The 17,979-nt window shown below is 43.2% G+C and overlaps 1 protein-coding gene across 1 annotated transcript in view; it reads right to left on the reverse strand.

Annotated features, from left to right (window-relative positions):
• The window catches only part of reln (reelin), a 379,183-nt gene that overhangs the window by 74,720 nt on the left and 286,484 nt on the right, over positions 1 to 17,979 (reverse strand). Inside the window, exons 35-37 of the mRNA XM_065275748.2 lie at positions 9,391 to 9,531; positions 9,125 to 9,302; positions 8,627 to 8,711 (exon numbers count right to left, since the gene is read on the reverse strand). Of these exons, the coding sequence (XP_065131820.1) occupies positions 8,627 to 8,711; positions 9,125 to 9,302; positions 9,391 to 9,531 (404 nt within the window). The remainder of the gene's footprint in view (positions 1 to 8,626; positions 8,712 to 9,124; positions 9,303 to 9,390; positions 9,532 to 17,979) is intronic.

Below are 17,979 nucleotides of genomic sequence, written 5' to 3' on the forward strand. Positions count from 1 at the left end.
AGACGGTGACGGCATCGTTCCCTCCACCGGTAGAGGGCCGGATGGAGAATCCTTGGTTTCGTTTTGTTTTTGTTCCGCCGGCTTCTCAGCCGGCACCCACAAAACCACAAAAAGAGTGCATTCCTATTCCTTCTCCAGGTCTTCAGAGGATCGAGAGAGATGTGAGCGGGCATTCACATGCTCTTCCTCCCTCTCCTCTATCGCCAGCGGGTGTTCTGAGGAGTTCCAGCTCTCCGCTGAGGAGACGGGACCACCAGCACCCTCATCGAGGTCTGTGCTCTCCGCTGAGGAGACCAGACGACCGTCACCCTCAGCGGGCTCAGGTCAGTGTCACACACACACATACTGTAGATACTTATGCTGCCTCAGCAGACGTACCGGCAGTACCACCTGTCCCGCTCCGCCGCCCCCCCGCGGGTACCCCGGTAGTGCTGTTAATTCCCCTCGTACGGTCTCTGGGGGCTTGGCTTCAGCTTCCCAGCCCGTCTCGTTGGGTTTTACGCACTGTCCGCCTCGGTTACGAAATACAATTCAACCGGCACACACCCAAATTCTCGGGCATTCGTTTCACCACGGTGAAAGCGTCCGATGCACATGTACTGCGTGCAGAGGTCGAAGTCCTGCTGGCGAAGGACGCAATCGAGCCGGTCCCTCCAACCGAGATGAGATCGGGCTTCTACAGCCCGTATTTTATAGTACCCAAAAAGGGCGGGGGGTTACGACCGATCTTGGATTTGCGCGTTCTGAACAAATCTCTGCAGAGGAGGTCTTTCAGGATGATAACACCGAAGCAAATATTCAATTCAATTCGCCCCCAAGATTGGTTTGCGGCTATAGACCTGAAAGACGCGTACTTTCATGTGTCCATTCTCCCTCGTCACAGACCGTTTCTCCGGTTTGCATTCGAGGGACGGGCATACCAGTACAAAGTTTTACCGTTCGGGCTTTCCCTCTCTCCCCGTGTGTTCACGAAAGTAGTGGAGGCGGCGTTAAAACCCCTCAGAGAGAGCGGCGTTCGCATACTGGCTTACCTCGACGATTGGCTTATAATAGCGCATTCTCGACGGACGCTTTGCGAACACAGAGATTTAACGCTTCGGCATCTCGCCCGTTTGGGTCTTCGGGTCAACTGGGAAAAGAGCAAACTCTGCCCCACGCAGAGGATCTCTTTTCTTGGCATGGAACTGGACTCGATCGATTTATCGGCGCGTTTGACAGAAGAGCGCGTCCAGTCAATTCTGACTTGCCTCGGTTCATTTCGAGGGAAGAATGCGGTCCCGCTGAAACAATTTCAAAAGCTCCTGGGGCATATGGCAGCAGCAGCGGCCGTGACACCGCTCGGGCTGCTCCATATGAGACCGCTTCAGCGTTGGCTTCACGATCGAGTCCCGAGGAGAGCGTGGCGCGCCGGCATCCATCGTGTAACCATTACACCTGCGTGTCGCCTAACATTCCCCCCGTGGTCGGACCCCGCGTTTCTCAGGTCCGGTGTGTCCATGAGACAGATCGCTCGGCATGCTGTTGTACATACAGATGCGTCCGACACGGGCTGGGGTGCCACGTACGACGAGCTTACAGCTTCAGGGGTGTGGACAGCACCCCAGTTGCACTGGCATATCAATTGCCGAGAGTTGTGGGCAGTATATCTGGGACTTGTACGCTTCGCTACGGAGCTGCGAGGGAAGGATGTACTAGTACGCACCGACAACACTGCGACCGTTGCGTATATCAACCGTCAAGGCGGTTTGAGCTCCCGTCACCTGTCGCATCTCGCTTGTCATCTCCTCCTTTGGAGTCAGAAGCATCTGAGGTCCCTTCGTGCCATTCACATTCCGGGCTCGCTCAATACAGCAGCGGACGCGCTTTCTCGAGCTGCGCGCCCCGGCGAATGGCGACTCCACCCCCAGACGGTCCAGCTAATATGGAAGAAGTTCGGTCGTGCGCAGATAGACCTGTTTGCGTCGCCGGACGATACCCACTGTCGCCTATTTTACTCACTAACCGAGGGCAGCCTCGGCGTGGACGCATTGGCACACAGCTGGCCTCGGGGGATGCGCAAATACGCATTCCCCCCAGTGAGCTTAATCGCACAGACACTGTGCAAAGTCAGGCAGGACGAGGAGAGCCTTTTACTGATCGCCCCGTACTGGACGAGCAAGAATTGGTTTCCAGAGTTAATGCTCCTCGCGACAGCCCCTCCCTGGCGGATTCCCCTGAGGAAGGACCTTCTTTCTCAAGGAGGGGGCACATTATGGCACCCGCGCCCCGACCTGTGGGATCTCCATGTGTGGTCGTTGAGCGCGCGCAAGGTTTAAGTGATTTACCGCAAGCGGTATCTAACACAATCGACGCGGCACGAGCTCCGTCCACAAGACGGGCTTACGCGTTTAAATGGAACCTTTTCGTCACCTGGTGCTCTTCGCAACGCGAGGACCCCAGAGAATGCCCTATTAACATCGTGCTTTTATATCTTCAACATAGGTTAGACGGTAGGCTGTCACCCTCCACCATTAAAGTTGATATCGCTGCTATTTCTGCTCATCACTCACTTATCAACGGCAGAACAGTTGGCCAGCATGATTTGGTTATTAGATTTTTAAGAGGCGCTCGTAGGCTAAACCCCTCGCGCCCTCCTTCTATTCCTCCCTGGGACCTGTCCTTGGTGGTGAAAGCCCTTCAGGCCCCCCCGTTCGAGCCTTTGCAGTCTGCGAGTCTGAAGCTTTTATCAATGAAAGCTCTGACCCTGCTAGCATTGGCCTCAGTGAAGAGAGTAGGGGATTTACATGCATTCTCTGTTGACGACTCGTGCCTTCAGTTTGGTCCTGCTGCCTCAAGCGTAACATTGAGGCCCAGACCAGGCTACGTGCCCAAAGTTCCCACCACTCCTTTCAGAGACCAGGTGGTGAGCTTGCAAGCGCTGCCTCCGGAGGACGCAGACCCAACCATGGCTTTGTTGTGCCCCGTACGCGCACTGCGACTCTACGTGGATCACACGCAAAGCCTCAGGACCTCAGACCAGCTCTTTGTTTGTTATGGTGGCCAGCAGAAAGGGAAAGCTGTCACTAAGCAGAGGATGTCTCATTGGATAGTTGATACTATCGCCCTGGCTTATAATCTTCAGGGTATTCCTTGCCCCTTTAATTTGAGAGCGCACTCCACACGGAGCGTTGCCTCATCTTGGGCTCTAGCTCGTGGTTCCTCGCTAACAGACATCTGTAGAGCTGCTGGTTGGGCGACACCTAATACGTTCATTAGATTTTACAGTGTTCGTATCGAGCCTGTATCCTCTCGTGTTCTTTCCTCACCAGTGCCCGGCCTTCTGCCTTAAAACCTATCTCCTCCTCCTTAAGTGGAACCGGAGGGCTTTTACGCAGTCACTGGAAGAGGTCAGCCCCTAGTGGCGTTTTGGTAGGGATTCCCAATTCGTCGGTCACGACGTGCCGTCGTAGTGACCGACTGAAAGGGAACGTCTCGGTTACGGATGTAACCCTCGTTCCCTGAAGGAGGGAACGGAGACGTCACGTCCCGTCGCCACAGGTGCTGCCACCTGCTGTTACGGCCGGTCACACTTTCCGGCTTTCTCAGCGAAAAAGAAGCTAATTTCCCTATTTGCACCTGCTGCTTATATACGCACCTGGCGGGGCGGCGCCAGCATTATGCAAATATCTCAATGCCAAGTTCATTGGCGTTTTAGTAGTATTCGAAGCAGATTGGTCCCTCTAAGCGAGTTCCCAATTCGTCGGTCACGACGTGACGTCTCCGTTCCCTCCTTCAGGGAACGAGGGTTACATCCGTAACCGAGACGTTTCCTTATGTAGCCAAGTTGGCTTAATTAAACATTCCAAATGTTTCTAAGAGTAGACGAGTCAGTGTTAATTTTTGACTAGTCTTGGAGTTATTTATTTATTTTTTGTTTACTCGGGTGAGATGACTTCACTAAAAATGTGAAGTCAAATTTAACTTAATAAAGAAAAAGTCAAGTTATTTTTGTTGTTATTATTAAAGCTCTACTGTGTACTTTATTGAGTTAATTCTTAACAAAAACCCATGTTTTCTTTCAAAAGTATGTGCTCATTCATGTGTAATTACTTCAACCCACTAATCAAAGTATTCTCGTAAGTGTAGAATCTGCTATTTAAAATGCATACAGTCGAAGCGCTCTCTGGCTGAATCCATGTTGTGCCTCCATCTTTGAAATACATTCGCCGACGAGGGACATTCCTGAAATTCAAGCTCCGCCTTTCGCGCTTTCACTCTACACTCATGCTGGCCGATAGCTGAAGCCTCCGGAGGTTGCATGTGTAGGCGGTATACGTCATCAAGACAGTCTTATTTCAGAATATTAACAATTATAAAGCTGACAATTATTCTTAGTTAATTGTAAATTGATGTAATATGCGTATGACTTGCGAATGTAATGCTCAGTTGATTTAAATAAACCAGGCTTGATGACGTATCCAGCCTGTGACCTGCGTAGCTGAATCCTTCGGATTTTACAACAGCCACACACCGTCATGAAACTGCGATCTAATGCTTTGATTTGAAAGCCTGTTGAAGACATATTCTCGAGGACATTAAAACAAATCGCCAAGGAAGCGAAACGGGGATTTTAAATGACAACGTGAAAGGAAAAACATCAAGACCAAAGTCACTATTGGAGTTAGTTTTCCAAGATGGGGCTCAAGGGACACTGAAGTTGCACTTTATATCTTCTCCACAGGTAATTCAGCATATTCGTTTACATCTATACAGTCCATGTTGTAAACTTGAAGTTTTATAGTTCCTTGGCTAACTTTAGCATGATAATGCATAACACTTAGTGTAAACATGCATGTGGTTTAATGTGTTTGAACAGCCACACGCCGTCTCTCCGCCCATTTATGTAATCTGAGGTACTGAAATAAATGTTTTTCATCTTTTCTGACCTCTAGCACAAACACACGGTGACAGCCCTAATTTTTGCTTTTCATTGATAAAAGCGTCTGATCTGCGCGTCTTTCGTTTCATTTTACAAGCGTGTGAAAGTTGCGCGATCTTTTTCCACCAATATGAGAGAAAGCTCTTACATATACACGGACATGTAACGTTTACTTAAAACATAAGCATTGTACTCTTGACATAATGTCTGACATAATTCTCTGATAAAAGCGTCTGATCTGCGCGTCTTTCGTTTCATTTTACAAGCGTGTGAAAGTTGCGCAATCTTTTTTCACCAATATGAGAGAAAGCTCTTACATATACACGGACATGTAACGTTTACTTAAAGGAACAGTATGTAAGAGATTTATATCAATTAATCATAAAATGGCCCTGATATGTCACTATACATTTAGAAATAATTTTCATTTCAAATACTTATATCACTCACAACAGTGGTCTGGCCAGGATATTGTCATTTAAAAAGTGGAGTTGCAGCCCTCAACTGATGTTTATGTTGTCATTTTGTGTATTGGCCACTAGTTGGGTGATTGCAGTACCAGTTTTAGCCACAAGTTTTGTTATTGCAATACCAGTTTTGGCCACAATCCTACATACTGTTCCTTTAAAACATAAGCATTGTACTTTGACATAATATTATAGCCTGGGTGCCAGCCGATCTTAGCCCCGCCCACAAGATTTTGAAAACGGGAAGATCGGTCTGGCGTTTTTCCGTTGAGGAGCTACTATGCTAGACCAAATGTTGTTCGAACCAATCAAATTGTCAGGGCGGGCTTTATACGATGATGGACAGATAATCAACAGTAACGTAATGAACCACGTCACCAAAGAGCGCGTGTGTTGAATGGCTGCCGCTGTAGAGTTCAGATGTGTGGATTCTGACATTGAGTCTGTTCTAAAAGATATCGACAGAGCATTGATTTTAAAAAAGGAACAGAGAAACGCGAGCAGGGCATTTGTTGATGTTTTTTGCCGTCCTTCCTATTCTACAAAAGTTGGTCGCAAATGAAATGGGTAACGTTATCACGGCAATGCAACTCAGCGTGCACGACGAGATGGATATTATTAGCGATCGTTGCCAGCTTCTTTTCAGAAGCTCGGAATCGTAGTTGCTGAATAAGTGGAGGGACATGCTAGGCTCTAATATTTTCAAGCCAACGTAATGGGTATCGTCGTGGATGAAGTGCACCTAACGTACAAATGGTAAGAGATAGTCTTACTCCTTGACTTAGTAAATACTTCATGTTGTGATATAAACGAAATGTTGTAAACATAATAGGTGTTGATGTACATTCGCTAACTCAGTATAATCACAATGTAGTGTCATTGTAGCGAAATAACTAGCAGTTCGGTCAGGCTGCAAAGACGTAATTTCAACATACGTCACACTCCGTTGCTCTGATTGGTCGTAGGTCTATCCAATTGAGTGCAGAGGCATTTTTCGGTTGAGACACGCCTCATAATTATAGCTCAATGGAGCGGTATCAGACTCAAATTCTGACTAGAATTGAGTATGGCAACGTCAGGCTAATAATATTAGTTTGCGTCCATTTAAACCCGTCATGGTTGCTTTTTGTATGTGATTTTAAGCGGACATATCATGACAATCAGACTTTTTTATGTTAAACATAAATCTGTGTGCTTTGATGGATCACAGGCAAAGGACATTGCAAATTGTTCATTTTTTTCTCATTGCTTTTGCTTTGTAGCTACTGGAAGCCATGTTAACCTTGGCATGACACGGCCGGGCCACCGTACGAGTTAAAACGCGTTCCGAATGGGGGGGGTTAGAAAGTAATATTCAGTTGCTTGTCATATAGACTTTCACCGCTAGATGGGAGTAGATCCTACACAGTGGAGCTTTAAGTTTAGTGAGTCTATTGTTCTGTAGCATTGCTGGTAAAACACGCTAAACCCCCTCCACCAGCCAATCAAATTAATGTGTAATAATATAATCCCAACTGATATGTCTTGAGAATTCCCTTACCACCACAGCAAACCGAACCGGACCAAACCGTGACCCCAAAACCGCAATCCGAACCGAACTGTGACATTGGTGTATTGTTACACCCCTAATACTGTGGCATACCCATGAATTCTGGAACTAGTTAAGGGAGTACACACAGTACATTAGTACTGTACACTGTCTCCTTTAAACACTGTCTTTAACATGATTTATTATACTAAGATGATATTGATTAAATTTAGAAATAAATCTGCACCCTTTTTGGCATTTTCTTGACACTTTAAGTCTTTGAAAATCTGCAGAAATATACTGAGGCGATGTATTGCAAGATAGCCAACATACTACAATCATACTACTACCTCTGTCTGGTCAATAGGAGTTTAAATATGGTAAGTGTACATGTTTGCTGCTATTACGGTTTTAAAGTTTAACTGTATACTCATGGGTTGTTTGTGTTTAAATTCTGTTTTGCTAGGATGGGACAGTGATGTGGCAGCTCTTCCCTGGCTCATTACGCTCTTGCCTTCATTTGTAAAAGGAAGAAAGACTGGAGAAAGTCATTGCAACTGAAGCTACTGTATGTGCTGTGTAGGTTATAAAGGTATGGAAAAGAAAGTATTTAGATCTAGGTCTTTTTGGTATTTTGTTCTAGTTATTTATTCAGCAGTTATAAATGCATATAAAAAACCCATATAAATACATATAAGTTCATAAATAACAAATATTGTAATTAAAAAAAAATTTGTAAGTGTAACATTTGTGTAAGATTAGAAAATGCTTTGTTAAAAAATACACTATTTTAAAACACTCATAGGTGATGAGCATCACTCCATGATTTGAGGGGGATGGATTAGCACAGCCCTGTCTGCCCTGCGTTGGGAACAGAAGTTGCATCCAGAATTTTTGCATTATTCTGGACAAAAAAGCCAATGAAGTAAACAAATAATCTGGAGTTTCTTTAAAAACAAACTTCAACCGCATTGCTAATGTAAGGTTTCGAGGGAAGTTTATACAGCTACTGTGTTCTTCCACAACCAGACACTATAGAAAATTTGGCAATCTTTAAAGGTATGTTTACTGATTGTTTAGAAGCTGCATAAGGTTTGCTTTGCCCCACATGTGTTACTTCCCTATACATGAATCTGTGGGCGGGCCTACAACTGGGCGGTGCTGGCAGGCAGTGTTTAAAAACTATACAACGTCATAAATCCAAATAGGCTAATTCCAGTTCTGAAACTTGCAGGATGTTCGTTAAGTATAATGACCTTTTATATAACAAAAAATCAAGTTAAAATGTATTCTTTGTTTCACCACTGCTTTAACATAAATAGACTTGACGCTCATACGACAGTAACGCATAAACAGAAATAGAAATAGGGCTCAAAAGACTCGACTTTAACCGAATTAACCACAAAACAAATGTATTTAACTTGTGTTAACATGCATGATTCGTAAGTAGCTCATGTTAGCTAAAGTTTTGCTATTAAGCCTATATCATGCCCATACAGGCTAATGTATTGTACTTAATAATCCATTTATAATAGTGACACTACAGTTGGATACAGTACATTTTTCACCTAATAATGTCATTACTGTATAATCACTACATGCAAATTAGGCGTTAACAAATAAAAATGCCCTAATGTCATGTGCCTACGACAGTAACGTGTAAACAGAAATATAAATTCGTACCATAGTAGTATGAACGGAAGCCAGACTCACCCTTTGTAATGAACTTGAATGTAAATTGGATGTACATTGTGTTAGTGCAGTCTAAATCTGTTGAAACCAGCATACGCAGTCCCTCCTGTCAGAAAAGATGACATCCTCAAGAGTCAAGAAATAAAAACATATACTAATACATACAAAAACATAAACTAACAAGATGTTTACAAAAATCTTCGTTATTATGCTAATGTTCATGTAGTACACTTTGTAGAGAATGCGTTAGTGGCACAAAGGTAATTGGTTTGAACCTAGGGAACACATAGTGACAAAAATGTATAGATTAAATGCACTGCAAGTCACTTTGGACTGAAGCGTCTTGCAAATGTGTAAATGTAAATAATAAGAAAACGTCCTCCAATGAATTTTAATTTGTTTATAAGGTAAACATAATTACGTTATTGCAGATGCGTCTTTAATGTAATGTTTTAAATCATGACAGTTTGTTTTGAGAAAGAGTTAACAGACAGACACCGGTATTGCTGGGATACTCACCCCTTTAAAGATGAGTGCTGATCCTGATTTTAGAGGCTCTCCGCTCAGCGTGCCCCTCTCTGCCCCGTACACTTCTGGCCAGATTTCCGGCTTTAAGTTCTCATTGAAATCTTCCTTCAGAACAGATGGCAGAGGAACTAGAGGCACACAATGAGCACCGCCATAGCCAGAGTCACAACTGAACAAGAGAAAGCACAACATTAACATTGATTGTGCAGAAACAAGCCCAGCGATCACTTGTGAGTCTATGAAGTGTAGAAGCTCACATGCAGTGTCCGTTGTCGCACAGTCCATGTCCTGAGCACATCCACGGGCAGCCAGGGGTAAGCAGCACATTGTCCAGAGCCCAACCGTCTGCTCCAGGGGCAAACTGAGGTTGAATCCAGCGAAACCTTGTTCTGGGTGAGCTACAGATTTTGACAAAAGGTTGCAATGTTGGAAAATCAGTCTGCAAAGCTTACCAGCAAACTAGTTAGACAGAAGTAATTTGGTGACCTTGGTGTTTCAATGGTACTCTTTGAAATCAGTACTTTATAGTATCTTGGCAGCCAAAGTATATTGTTTCAACACACCCAACCTTCTAACAATTTTGTAACAGCAAAATGCTCTGATATGTATGTAAGTTTGTCTTTTGGGAATAAAACATTGAGGACTAAAAAAAGAAAAATGCCAATGCTAATGGTTTAACTTTAAAACTGTTGCCTTGATTATCAACAGTTATCTATCCAATGAAATGAATCATGGATCTCTTTCAGTTGTCCAGCCTGAAAAGCCTGTCTGAAAAGGAGTCTGCTGCTGACATTGGCTTAACCTAGCGCCTAATACCTTTTTACTACGCTTGCTAGTATGGTTAATCTTAACCGCTGTAATCTGCTGTTAATGTTTTTAAGATTTTTCTGTGTTTTTTCTAGCATCTATTAATATAAAGCTGCTTTGAAACAATTAAACAAGTGTGAAAAGCACTATATAAATAAAATTTAATTGAAAAATGTAATTGAAATTCTGATATGCTTTATATTGTAGATATACTGTACATACACGTCTGGATCCGAACTTTTCTTCCGGTTTTGTTTTTTTAATGGTCTGACTAGTTGCTAAACTGATCTCTTGAACAAATGCCTCGTCGAAAATAACAAATGTTTTGGTTTCCTAGGTAATCTATGTGTTGTTTATTTGCTTGTTATATAAATAAACTACATTTAAAGTACTTTGTGGTTATTTATTATTAGCGGAGTTTACCGGAAGTTACGTGCGGACCGCGACAGCCGCTTGTTTATGTTGTTACTGCTGAAACCGTCTATATAATGCAGGCTTTGATTAGGATTTTTAGATGTTTGATCAGGGTTGGAGCTAAACTTTGCAGGACAGTGGCTCCCCAGGACCAGGAATGCCCAACTTTCAACTTGCTTTTATAAGTTATGTCAACTTATCACAGGTCAAAACTTAAAAGAGTAGGTTGAATTCACTTTCAAAACCAAGTTGATTTAATTTCTTGCTGCATTTTTTTTACAGTGTATACAAATATATACACATTTATTGTATTGTCACTCTTCAAAGTAGATGGTCTAGATCATGGGTCCCCAACCTTTGTTTCACCGCGGACCGGTTTCAGCTTTAAAAAAATTTCGCGGACCAGGAATGAGATTGGGGGGGTGGAGGATTGGGGTCGCTGAGTTGCTGTTCAAACAAAGTGCTGAAAATCCTCCTTTTCGAAATGTACGTTTTAAACGGAAGTAAAGATAACAACCATGCATTAGGAAAATTAATAATTGCTTTATTTAGGCTATAGTATATTTTCTATAGACGTGTAAAACCATATTTTGGCGGATTTTTTTACTAGTTTGCCTGCCCATTTAGTCTTAATAATTGATGAAACCTAAACGAACTTGGCTTGCTGTTCTCGAAGGCTGCTCGAATCTTGGTCAGACTCGAGCCCCAATTCCAAGTAACAGAACAGAAGAAAAATGCAGTGAAGGAGGAGAGATGCCAGAAGAATTGCGGCTGGGAGCAGAGGCACAGAGACACGCGTTTACCATATGATTTTAATGATGATACACACAGGACTGTTTAGGTTCCTTTCAAACCTACGTTAAAAGTGTAGCCATTAAAATATTATTAGCCTAATAGTTTATTTTGATCATGGTGCTACGATCGATTGATAATTCTGAAGTTGTTTTAAAGAAGAATAAAATAATTACTTTTCAGTCATTTGCGATGTCACACACTTGAACGTCTCCGCGGTTTTACATGATTTGCGACGTACATTTGCAAATGATTCATAAAGTCATACCTCCGCAATTCTTTGATCAATTGTGTTTTAAAAGTACTGTATGCTCAAACTCTAATGACAGCAATGTGATCGCTGATGCGCTGGTAGAGAGAGAGAGAGAGAGAGAGAGAGAGAGAGAGAGAGAGAGAGACAGAGAGAGAGAGGCGGAGAAAAAGAGAGAGCACGGCCCTGTTCAAAAGTAGAAATTATTTGTTATTTGAAGTCGGCTCTTAAAGTACAAAATACCTTATTAAGCGATACGTGGCTATTATACTAAAAAAATTTCGAGACGTTCTTGCGACCCGGTGGCAACTTGTCCACGACCCGGTACTGGGTCACGACCCGGTGGTTGGGGACCTCTGGTCTAGATTATTATTTACTGTAAATGAACAATATTATATTATAAAGAAAAATATTAATTATTATCTATATAATTATATTTATGCATTTGGCAGACGGGTTTATCCAAAGCAACTTAGGTTTGCAAAGTCCTACTCCACCTCCTTGATGGTGCATCTGGGAAACTCCAAAGTAGGGGACTGCCTGCAAGAGCAATGCATGGTGGGATTCTCATGAACCCCGAATTCCCCACGGTAACCAAGAAGGTCTTGCAGGAACCCTGAAAAAATTGTAGGCTAACGGAGTTAAGGTAAATGCATCGGCAGCAGGAATGTCGGATTCCCCTTAGGGCAGGGGTGTCCAAAGTCGGTCCTGGAGGGCCGGTGTCCTGCAGAGTTTAGCTAAAACTTCCCTCAACACACCTTCCTCAAAGTATCTCAAAAAATAGAATCAAAGATCCTTCACAAAGATTGCAACATGGAATGTAAGAACCCTATACCAGATGGGGAAGCTCACCCAGGCAATGAGAGAAATGGATCGATTAAAGCTTGATATACTTGGAGTGAGTGAAACAAGATGGAACGAGCTAGAAGCAGCAGTGGAAAGAAGAGACCTGGGGAAGTTATGCGATATTACTAGATGCCTGAGTGGAAAGAAAACTTCCAACAGAAGAAACCTCTTAGAGCAAAGGATGGTAAATCATAAGTAAATCTTGAGATCTTGAGATAAATATAGAACCTCTCTCAAAGAAAGAAATAAGTGATGCATTGAACAAGATCAAAAACGGGAAAGCAGCCATAGTTGATAATATACTACCTGAAGCACTGAAAGCTGGATGTGAAGTGACAGTAAATGCACTGCACTCACTACTACTCAATATTTAAGATACAGAATCAATCCCCAAAGACTGGAATAAAGGATTGCTGGCGAAACTTCCTAAAAAGGGAGATCTCAGCCACAGCAAGAACTGGAGAGGAATCATGCCACTGGCGATTACAAGCAAAGTCATGACAAGATTAATACTAGAAAGGATGAAACAAACAATAGATCTAAGATAAGATAAGAGATGAGGAAGCAGGTTTTAGGGCAAAAGCTCATGTTGTGACCAAATAGCAAAATTGAGAATAATCATAGAAAAATCTCTCGAGTAATACTTCGGACTACACATAACCTTTGTGGACATTGAAAAGCCTTTACTTCAGTGACCAGGCAACACTCTGGAGACTCCTGAGACACTATGGAGTGGAAGACAAAATTGTCAGGATGATTAAAGTGATGTATGATGGTTTTGAAGCCAGCGTCATACATGATGAAACTACAACACAAGGATTTGAGGTTAAGACAGGAGTTAAACAAAGCTGCCTGCTAAGCCCACAGCTGTTTCTCGTCCTGCTGGACTGGGTCACACGCGAGTCCTATGGAAGCAAGAAGACAGGAATCCAATGGACACTAATCAGACAGCTAGAGGACATTGAATTTGCAGACAACCTGTGATTGTTAAGCCACAAAGTAGCACATATGAAACAGAAAGTAAACACCTTGAAGAGAAATGCAGAGAGAGTGGGTCTTAAAATAAATGTAAACAAAACCAAGGAAATAAGAGTTAAGACGCCTGCAAATACCGATGTGATCAAATGTGGATAAGAGACCATTGAGAGAGTAGACCAGTTTCGGTACCTTTGATAGCACAGTTTCAAAATCTGGAGGAACAAAATATGATGTAAAGGCCCGGAAAAGTATGCACAACAAATGTTTTTTTTCACACTAAACAAAGTCTGGAGATCTAGAGCAATTTCCGTAAAAACAGAGATAAGGATTTTTAATTACAGTGTTAAACCATGGAAAATAAACAAGGCGTTTTGGCCAAACTACAACCATTAATCAACAAGAAGCTAAGACATCTATGTGGCACCTGGTGGCCAAAGACAATAAACATGAGGAGCTGTGGAGAAAAACAGAACAGGAAGAACTGGAAACAAACATCAACAGAAGAAAATTTTAATATATTGGTCATACAAAGTCAAAATTTAGTTTCGGCAAATTTTACCGGCGTTTCATCAGAAACTTTGGTCAGATCGCTAAACCTCTTACCGCTCTCACTTCCCCTAAGGTGTGTTTCCGTTGGAATAAAGAAGCTAAGGAAGCCTTTGATGAATTAAAGTCCAGTTTCATCTGCACCTCTTTCTATTCCCGATCCGGCTAAACAATTTATAGAGGAAGTGGATGCATCTAAGGGTAGGCGTTGTTTTATCCCAGCAATCTTCCGTTGAAGGGAAAGTGCATTCGTGCGCTTTTTTCTCTCACAGGTTAAACCCAGCGGAGCGAAATTACGGCATAGTTAATCGGGAGCTGCTGACGGTTAGACTCGCGTTGGGTTAGTGGCGTCACTGGTTGGAGGAACCAAAGAGCTCTTTCTGGTCTGGACAGATCATAAGAATCTGGAATATATCTGTTCAGCCAGAAGGTTAACATCTAGACAGGCTCGCTGGGCACTTTTCTTTGACCGTTTTAATTTCACTTTCTCGTACCATCCGAGTTCTAAGAATACTAAACCTGACGCTCTTTCCCGTCTGTTCAAAAGTTTTGAGTCTGAGCGGACCGAAAGCATTCTCCGGGAGGAAAGTTCCGGAGGGGTGCCCGGCGGATCGTCTATGGGTTCCTGAGCGTTTATGTTCCGATGTCATCCGGTGGGGTCACGAACCCAAGTTTGTCAGCCATCCGGGAATTCGGAGAACGTTGGCTGCCATCCGTCAACGTTTTTGGTGGTCTTCTTTGGCTTCGGACGTCAGACAGTTTGTATTAGCCTGTTCAGTCTGTGCTCGTAATATAGTATCTAATCAACCTCCCGCTGGTCTGCTTAAAACTTTGCCTGTGCTCTCCCATCCCTGGTCTCAACAGCTCTTGATTTTGTCACCGGCTTATCTGCGTTTAATGGTAACACGGTCACACTGACTGTGGTGGATCTTTTCTCTAAAGCAATTCATTTTATTCCCCTTCTTAAACTCCCTTCTGCCAAAGACATGGCTCAGGTTTTGATTAATCACGTCTTTTGGTTACACGGTATTCTGACTGATGCAGTTTCACATAGGGGTCCTCAGTTCATCTCTCGTTTTTGGCAGGAGTTTTGTAGACAGATCGGTGCTACAGCCAGCTTGTCTTCTGGTTATCATCTGCAGACCAATGGGCAATGTGAATGGGCTAATCACGATCTCGGTGGAACACTTTGCTGTCTGTCTTCATAATATCCGAATTCCTGGTGTCAACAGCTTCCGTGGGTCGAGTATCCTCGTAATTCTCTTCCTGTCGCGACCACTAATTTGTCCCCGTTTAAATTACCTATCGGTTATCAACCTCCCCTTTTCCTATCACAGGAGCCCGACGCAGCAATTCCATCTGCTTTAGCTTTCGTGCGCAGGTGCGTGCGCACCTGGAGGAGAGCTAAACACTTTTTTAGAAAACACCAGAGAAACCAAAGCTGTGGCTGACCATCACCAGCGAACTCCACCCCGTTATGTGTGTGGAAAAAAGTTATGGCTTTACACCAAAGATGTACCTCTCCATGAGCCTTCTCGTAAGCTGGCTCCTCGTTTCATTGGGCCATACAGTAAATCTAAGGTCATTAGTCCGGTAACGGTAAAGCTTAAGTTACCTCTTACTCTTGGTCGGGTTCACCCTGTTTTTTATATATCCAAGGTTAAACCTGTGATTTTTGCTCGTAATAATCCCCTTCTCTGCCCCAACCCCCGCCCTTCGTCTAGGTGGTGCTCCTGCCTATACAGTTAGGAGATTACTAGATTCTCGTCGCAGGGGCAGAGGTTTTCAGTATTTCGTAGACCGGGAGGGTTACGGTCCGGAGGAGAGGTGCTGGGTTTCGGCCCGGGATATACTGGACCCTGGTCTGATCGGGGACTTCCGTCTGCGTCAGGGTGAGTCCCCTCCGAGCCCGTCCGGTGGTGTTCTTGGGGGGAATACTGTCATCACTCCTGGGTGATCGGTTGTGTGTGTGTTTGTTTATTTACTTACCTGTTGGTGACGGTTCCTCACGTGTGCCCTCTCTCATTTCGGTAATTGTTCACCTGTCGTGTCTCATTAGCTGTTTCCCTTTAAATAGCATGCTGCCTTGTCTTTTGTCACACACTCATTGTTTCAATTGATCACAGTGGCTGCCCTGTTCCAGTCGGGGGTTGTTTCTTCTCTCTTTCTCCCATCTCCTATCCCAGGATCAGTCACCGGCGTCAGGAAGCTTGTCTATGCCCGAAGTTCACGCGTCTGTGAATGCACGTGAACTTGCCCTCGAGTGGACCCTGTCCTGTTTTCCTGGTGTAGGCTGGTTCGCTTTGTCTGTAGGTGGGATGTCAGCCTCTTACGGGTTTCGGTGAGCTATTGTCATGTGTGGAGTATACCTTCTGTCATCGATCCTGTGTGGATTCTCTCCGGTTCGACTAGAGTGGATGCTTTGGTGGATGCCGTGTGTGGTCTCCCTCTGTGAACTGTGTTTTGGTGCTCTGTCCTCCCTATCTCTTTTCTTAATAAATATTGTTAACTTGCATTGGACTCCGAGACTTTTCCTAGCACATACAGGCTAATGTACTGTACTTAATAATGAATTGTTAATAGTGACAGGTGGAGTCAGTAATTTTTTCCTTATAATAAACATAATCACCACATGCAAATTAGGCCTTAACAAATTAAACTGTGCTACTGTCATGTGCCTACATTTGACAAAGCACTGCAGGTAATAAGATAAACAAAATAACTAAGGCATATCACCACAGAACTTTCCCAACTAATGCCTTTTCCTCTAAAATGTTATGTTTAAATATACAGATGAGCATGTTTTGTTTAATTTAGAAGAAATCTTTTACATATACAGTACAAACAGATAAAGGGTAGTAGGCTTAAAACAAACAACATCTATTTGTAAGCTTTTTTATTAGACTAAAACAAGACATGGAACATTAACAAAAAACAAAATCTCAAAACTTAATGGAAAAGTGCCCTTCGTAACTTTTTGTTAATGCTAAAGAAGACCATGGTCTCTGTGTGAACTGATTATTTAGTATGAAACAATTTCATGAGGGTAAGGGAATTAAATAAATAATTAAGGAAATCAGAGTTGTCTTTATATATTTAGGGCCAGATTTACTAAGCGCTTTCGCCAGCGTAAACCATCATTTTGGCGGTAAATAGCGATGTCGGAATTTACTAAAGACGCGCAGTGGATCATTAGCGCTGAAAAGGTGTGGTCTAGTTCTTTTTGCGACTGACCTGATTGCATATGAATTTCTAGGAGTTTCCCTTTCAGACGCAAACATTTTGGGAGGAGACTATTTAAATGATTCACGCAACGCGATTTACTAATGTTTGCGCATGTGTTATGTATGGCATTTGCGCGACTATTAAACGCCGAAAAAAAGCATGTCTTAAATCATTTTGCGCTCGAAATGGCTGCAATTGTTGTTGCTAGGAGGAGACATCGCAGAAATCAGAGACTGCATGGTAGAAGGGAGAGGATTTCCAGGATCATTTTACCAGATAAGTTCACGCGTCTCTCTGCCTTTATTTATCGGCCTGTATATCACATGCACCTGCAGGAGCATCATCTCTGCTTATTTGCAACCATGCGCTAATTTGCGCTGCTCTTAGTAGATTGGTTGGTCATTATGGAAATCAGCTGTTGCGCCTGTGTTATTTAATTAGCGCTTTTTTTTAGTAAATAACCCGCAGATATCACCACTCCCATCAGCGCATTTTTGGAATTGCGCTCATGCGCTAATTTGCCCTGTTTAGTAAATCTGGCCCTTAGTGTCTTAATATATTTAGAGGTGCCCTTTGCCACTAGAGATGAGGAATAATCACCTCGGATGTAAACATAACAGGTGAGAGTAGCAAGCTGCTTTGAAAGCTGAAATCTTTTTTGTATTAATGTATTGAAATGATGTGGGGTCCAGTTACCAGCGTGACACTAAAACAGGTAGTATAATGGCTGCGTACATGTGAGAGCCCATATTCATTTACTTTAAGTAAAAAAGTAGAGTCAGTACTTTAACCAGAGTATCTGTACTTCTACTTAAATAAAGAATGTGTGTATTTTTTCCATCTCTGGATATTGTCTGACTATCCAGGGCCCAGGTCAGGAAACAGACAGATCAGCTTACCCATCAGTCTGTTAGCTGCCTTGACATGTCAAGATCACATATATCCCAGCACATTGAGCCTTTTTTACCAAAGTACCAACACATCTCGA

This window comes from Paramisgurnus dabryanus, chromosome 9 (genome assembly GCF_030506205.2).
Source record: "Paramisgurnus dabryanus chromosome 9, PD_genome_1.1, whole genome shotgun sequence".
Classification (NCBI taxonomy): Eukaryota; Metazoa; Chordata; class Actinopteri; order Cypriniformes; family Cobitidae; genus Paramisgurnus; species Paramisgurnus dabryanus.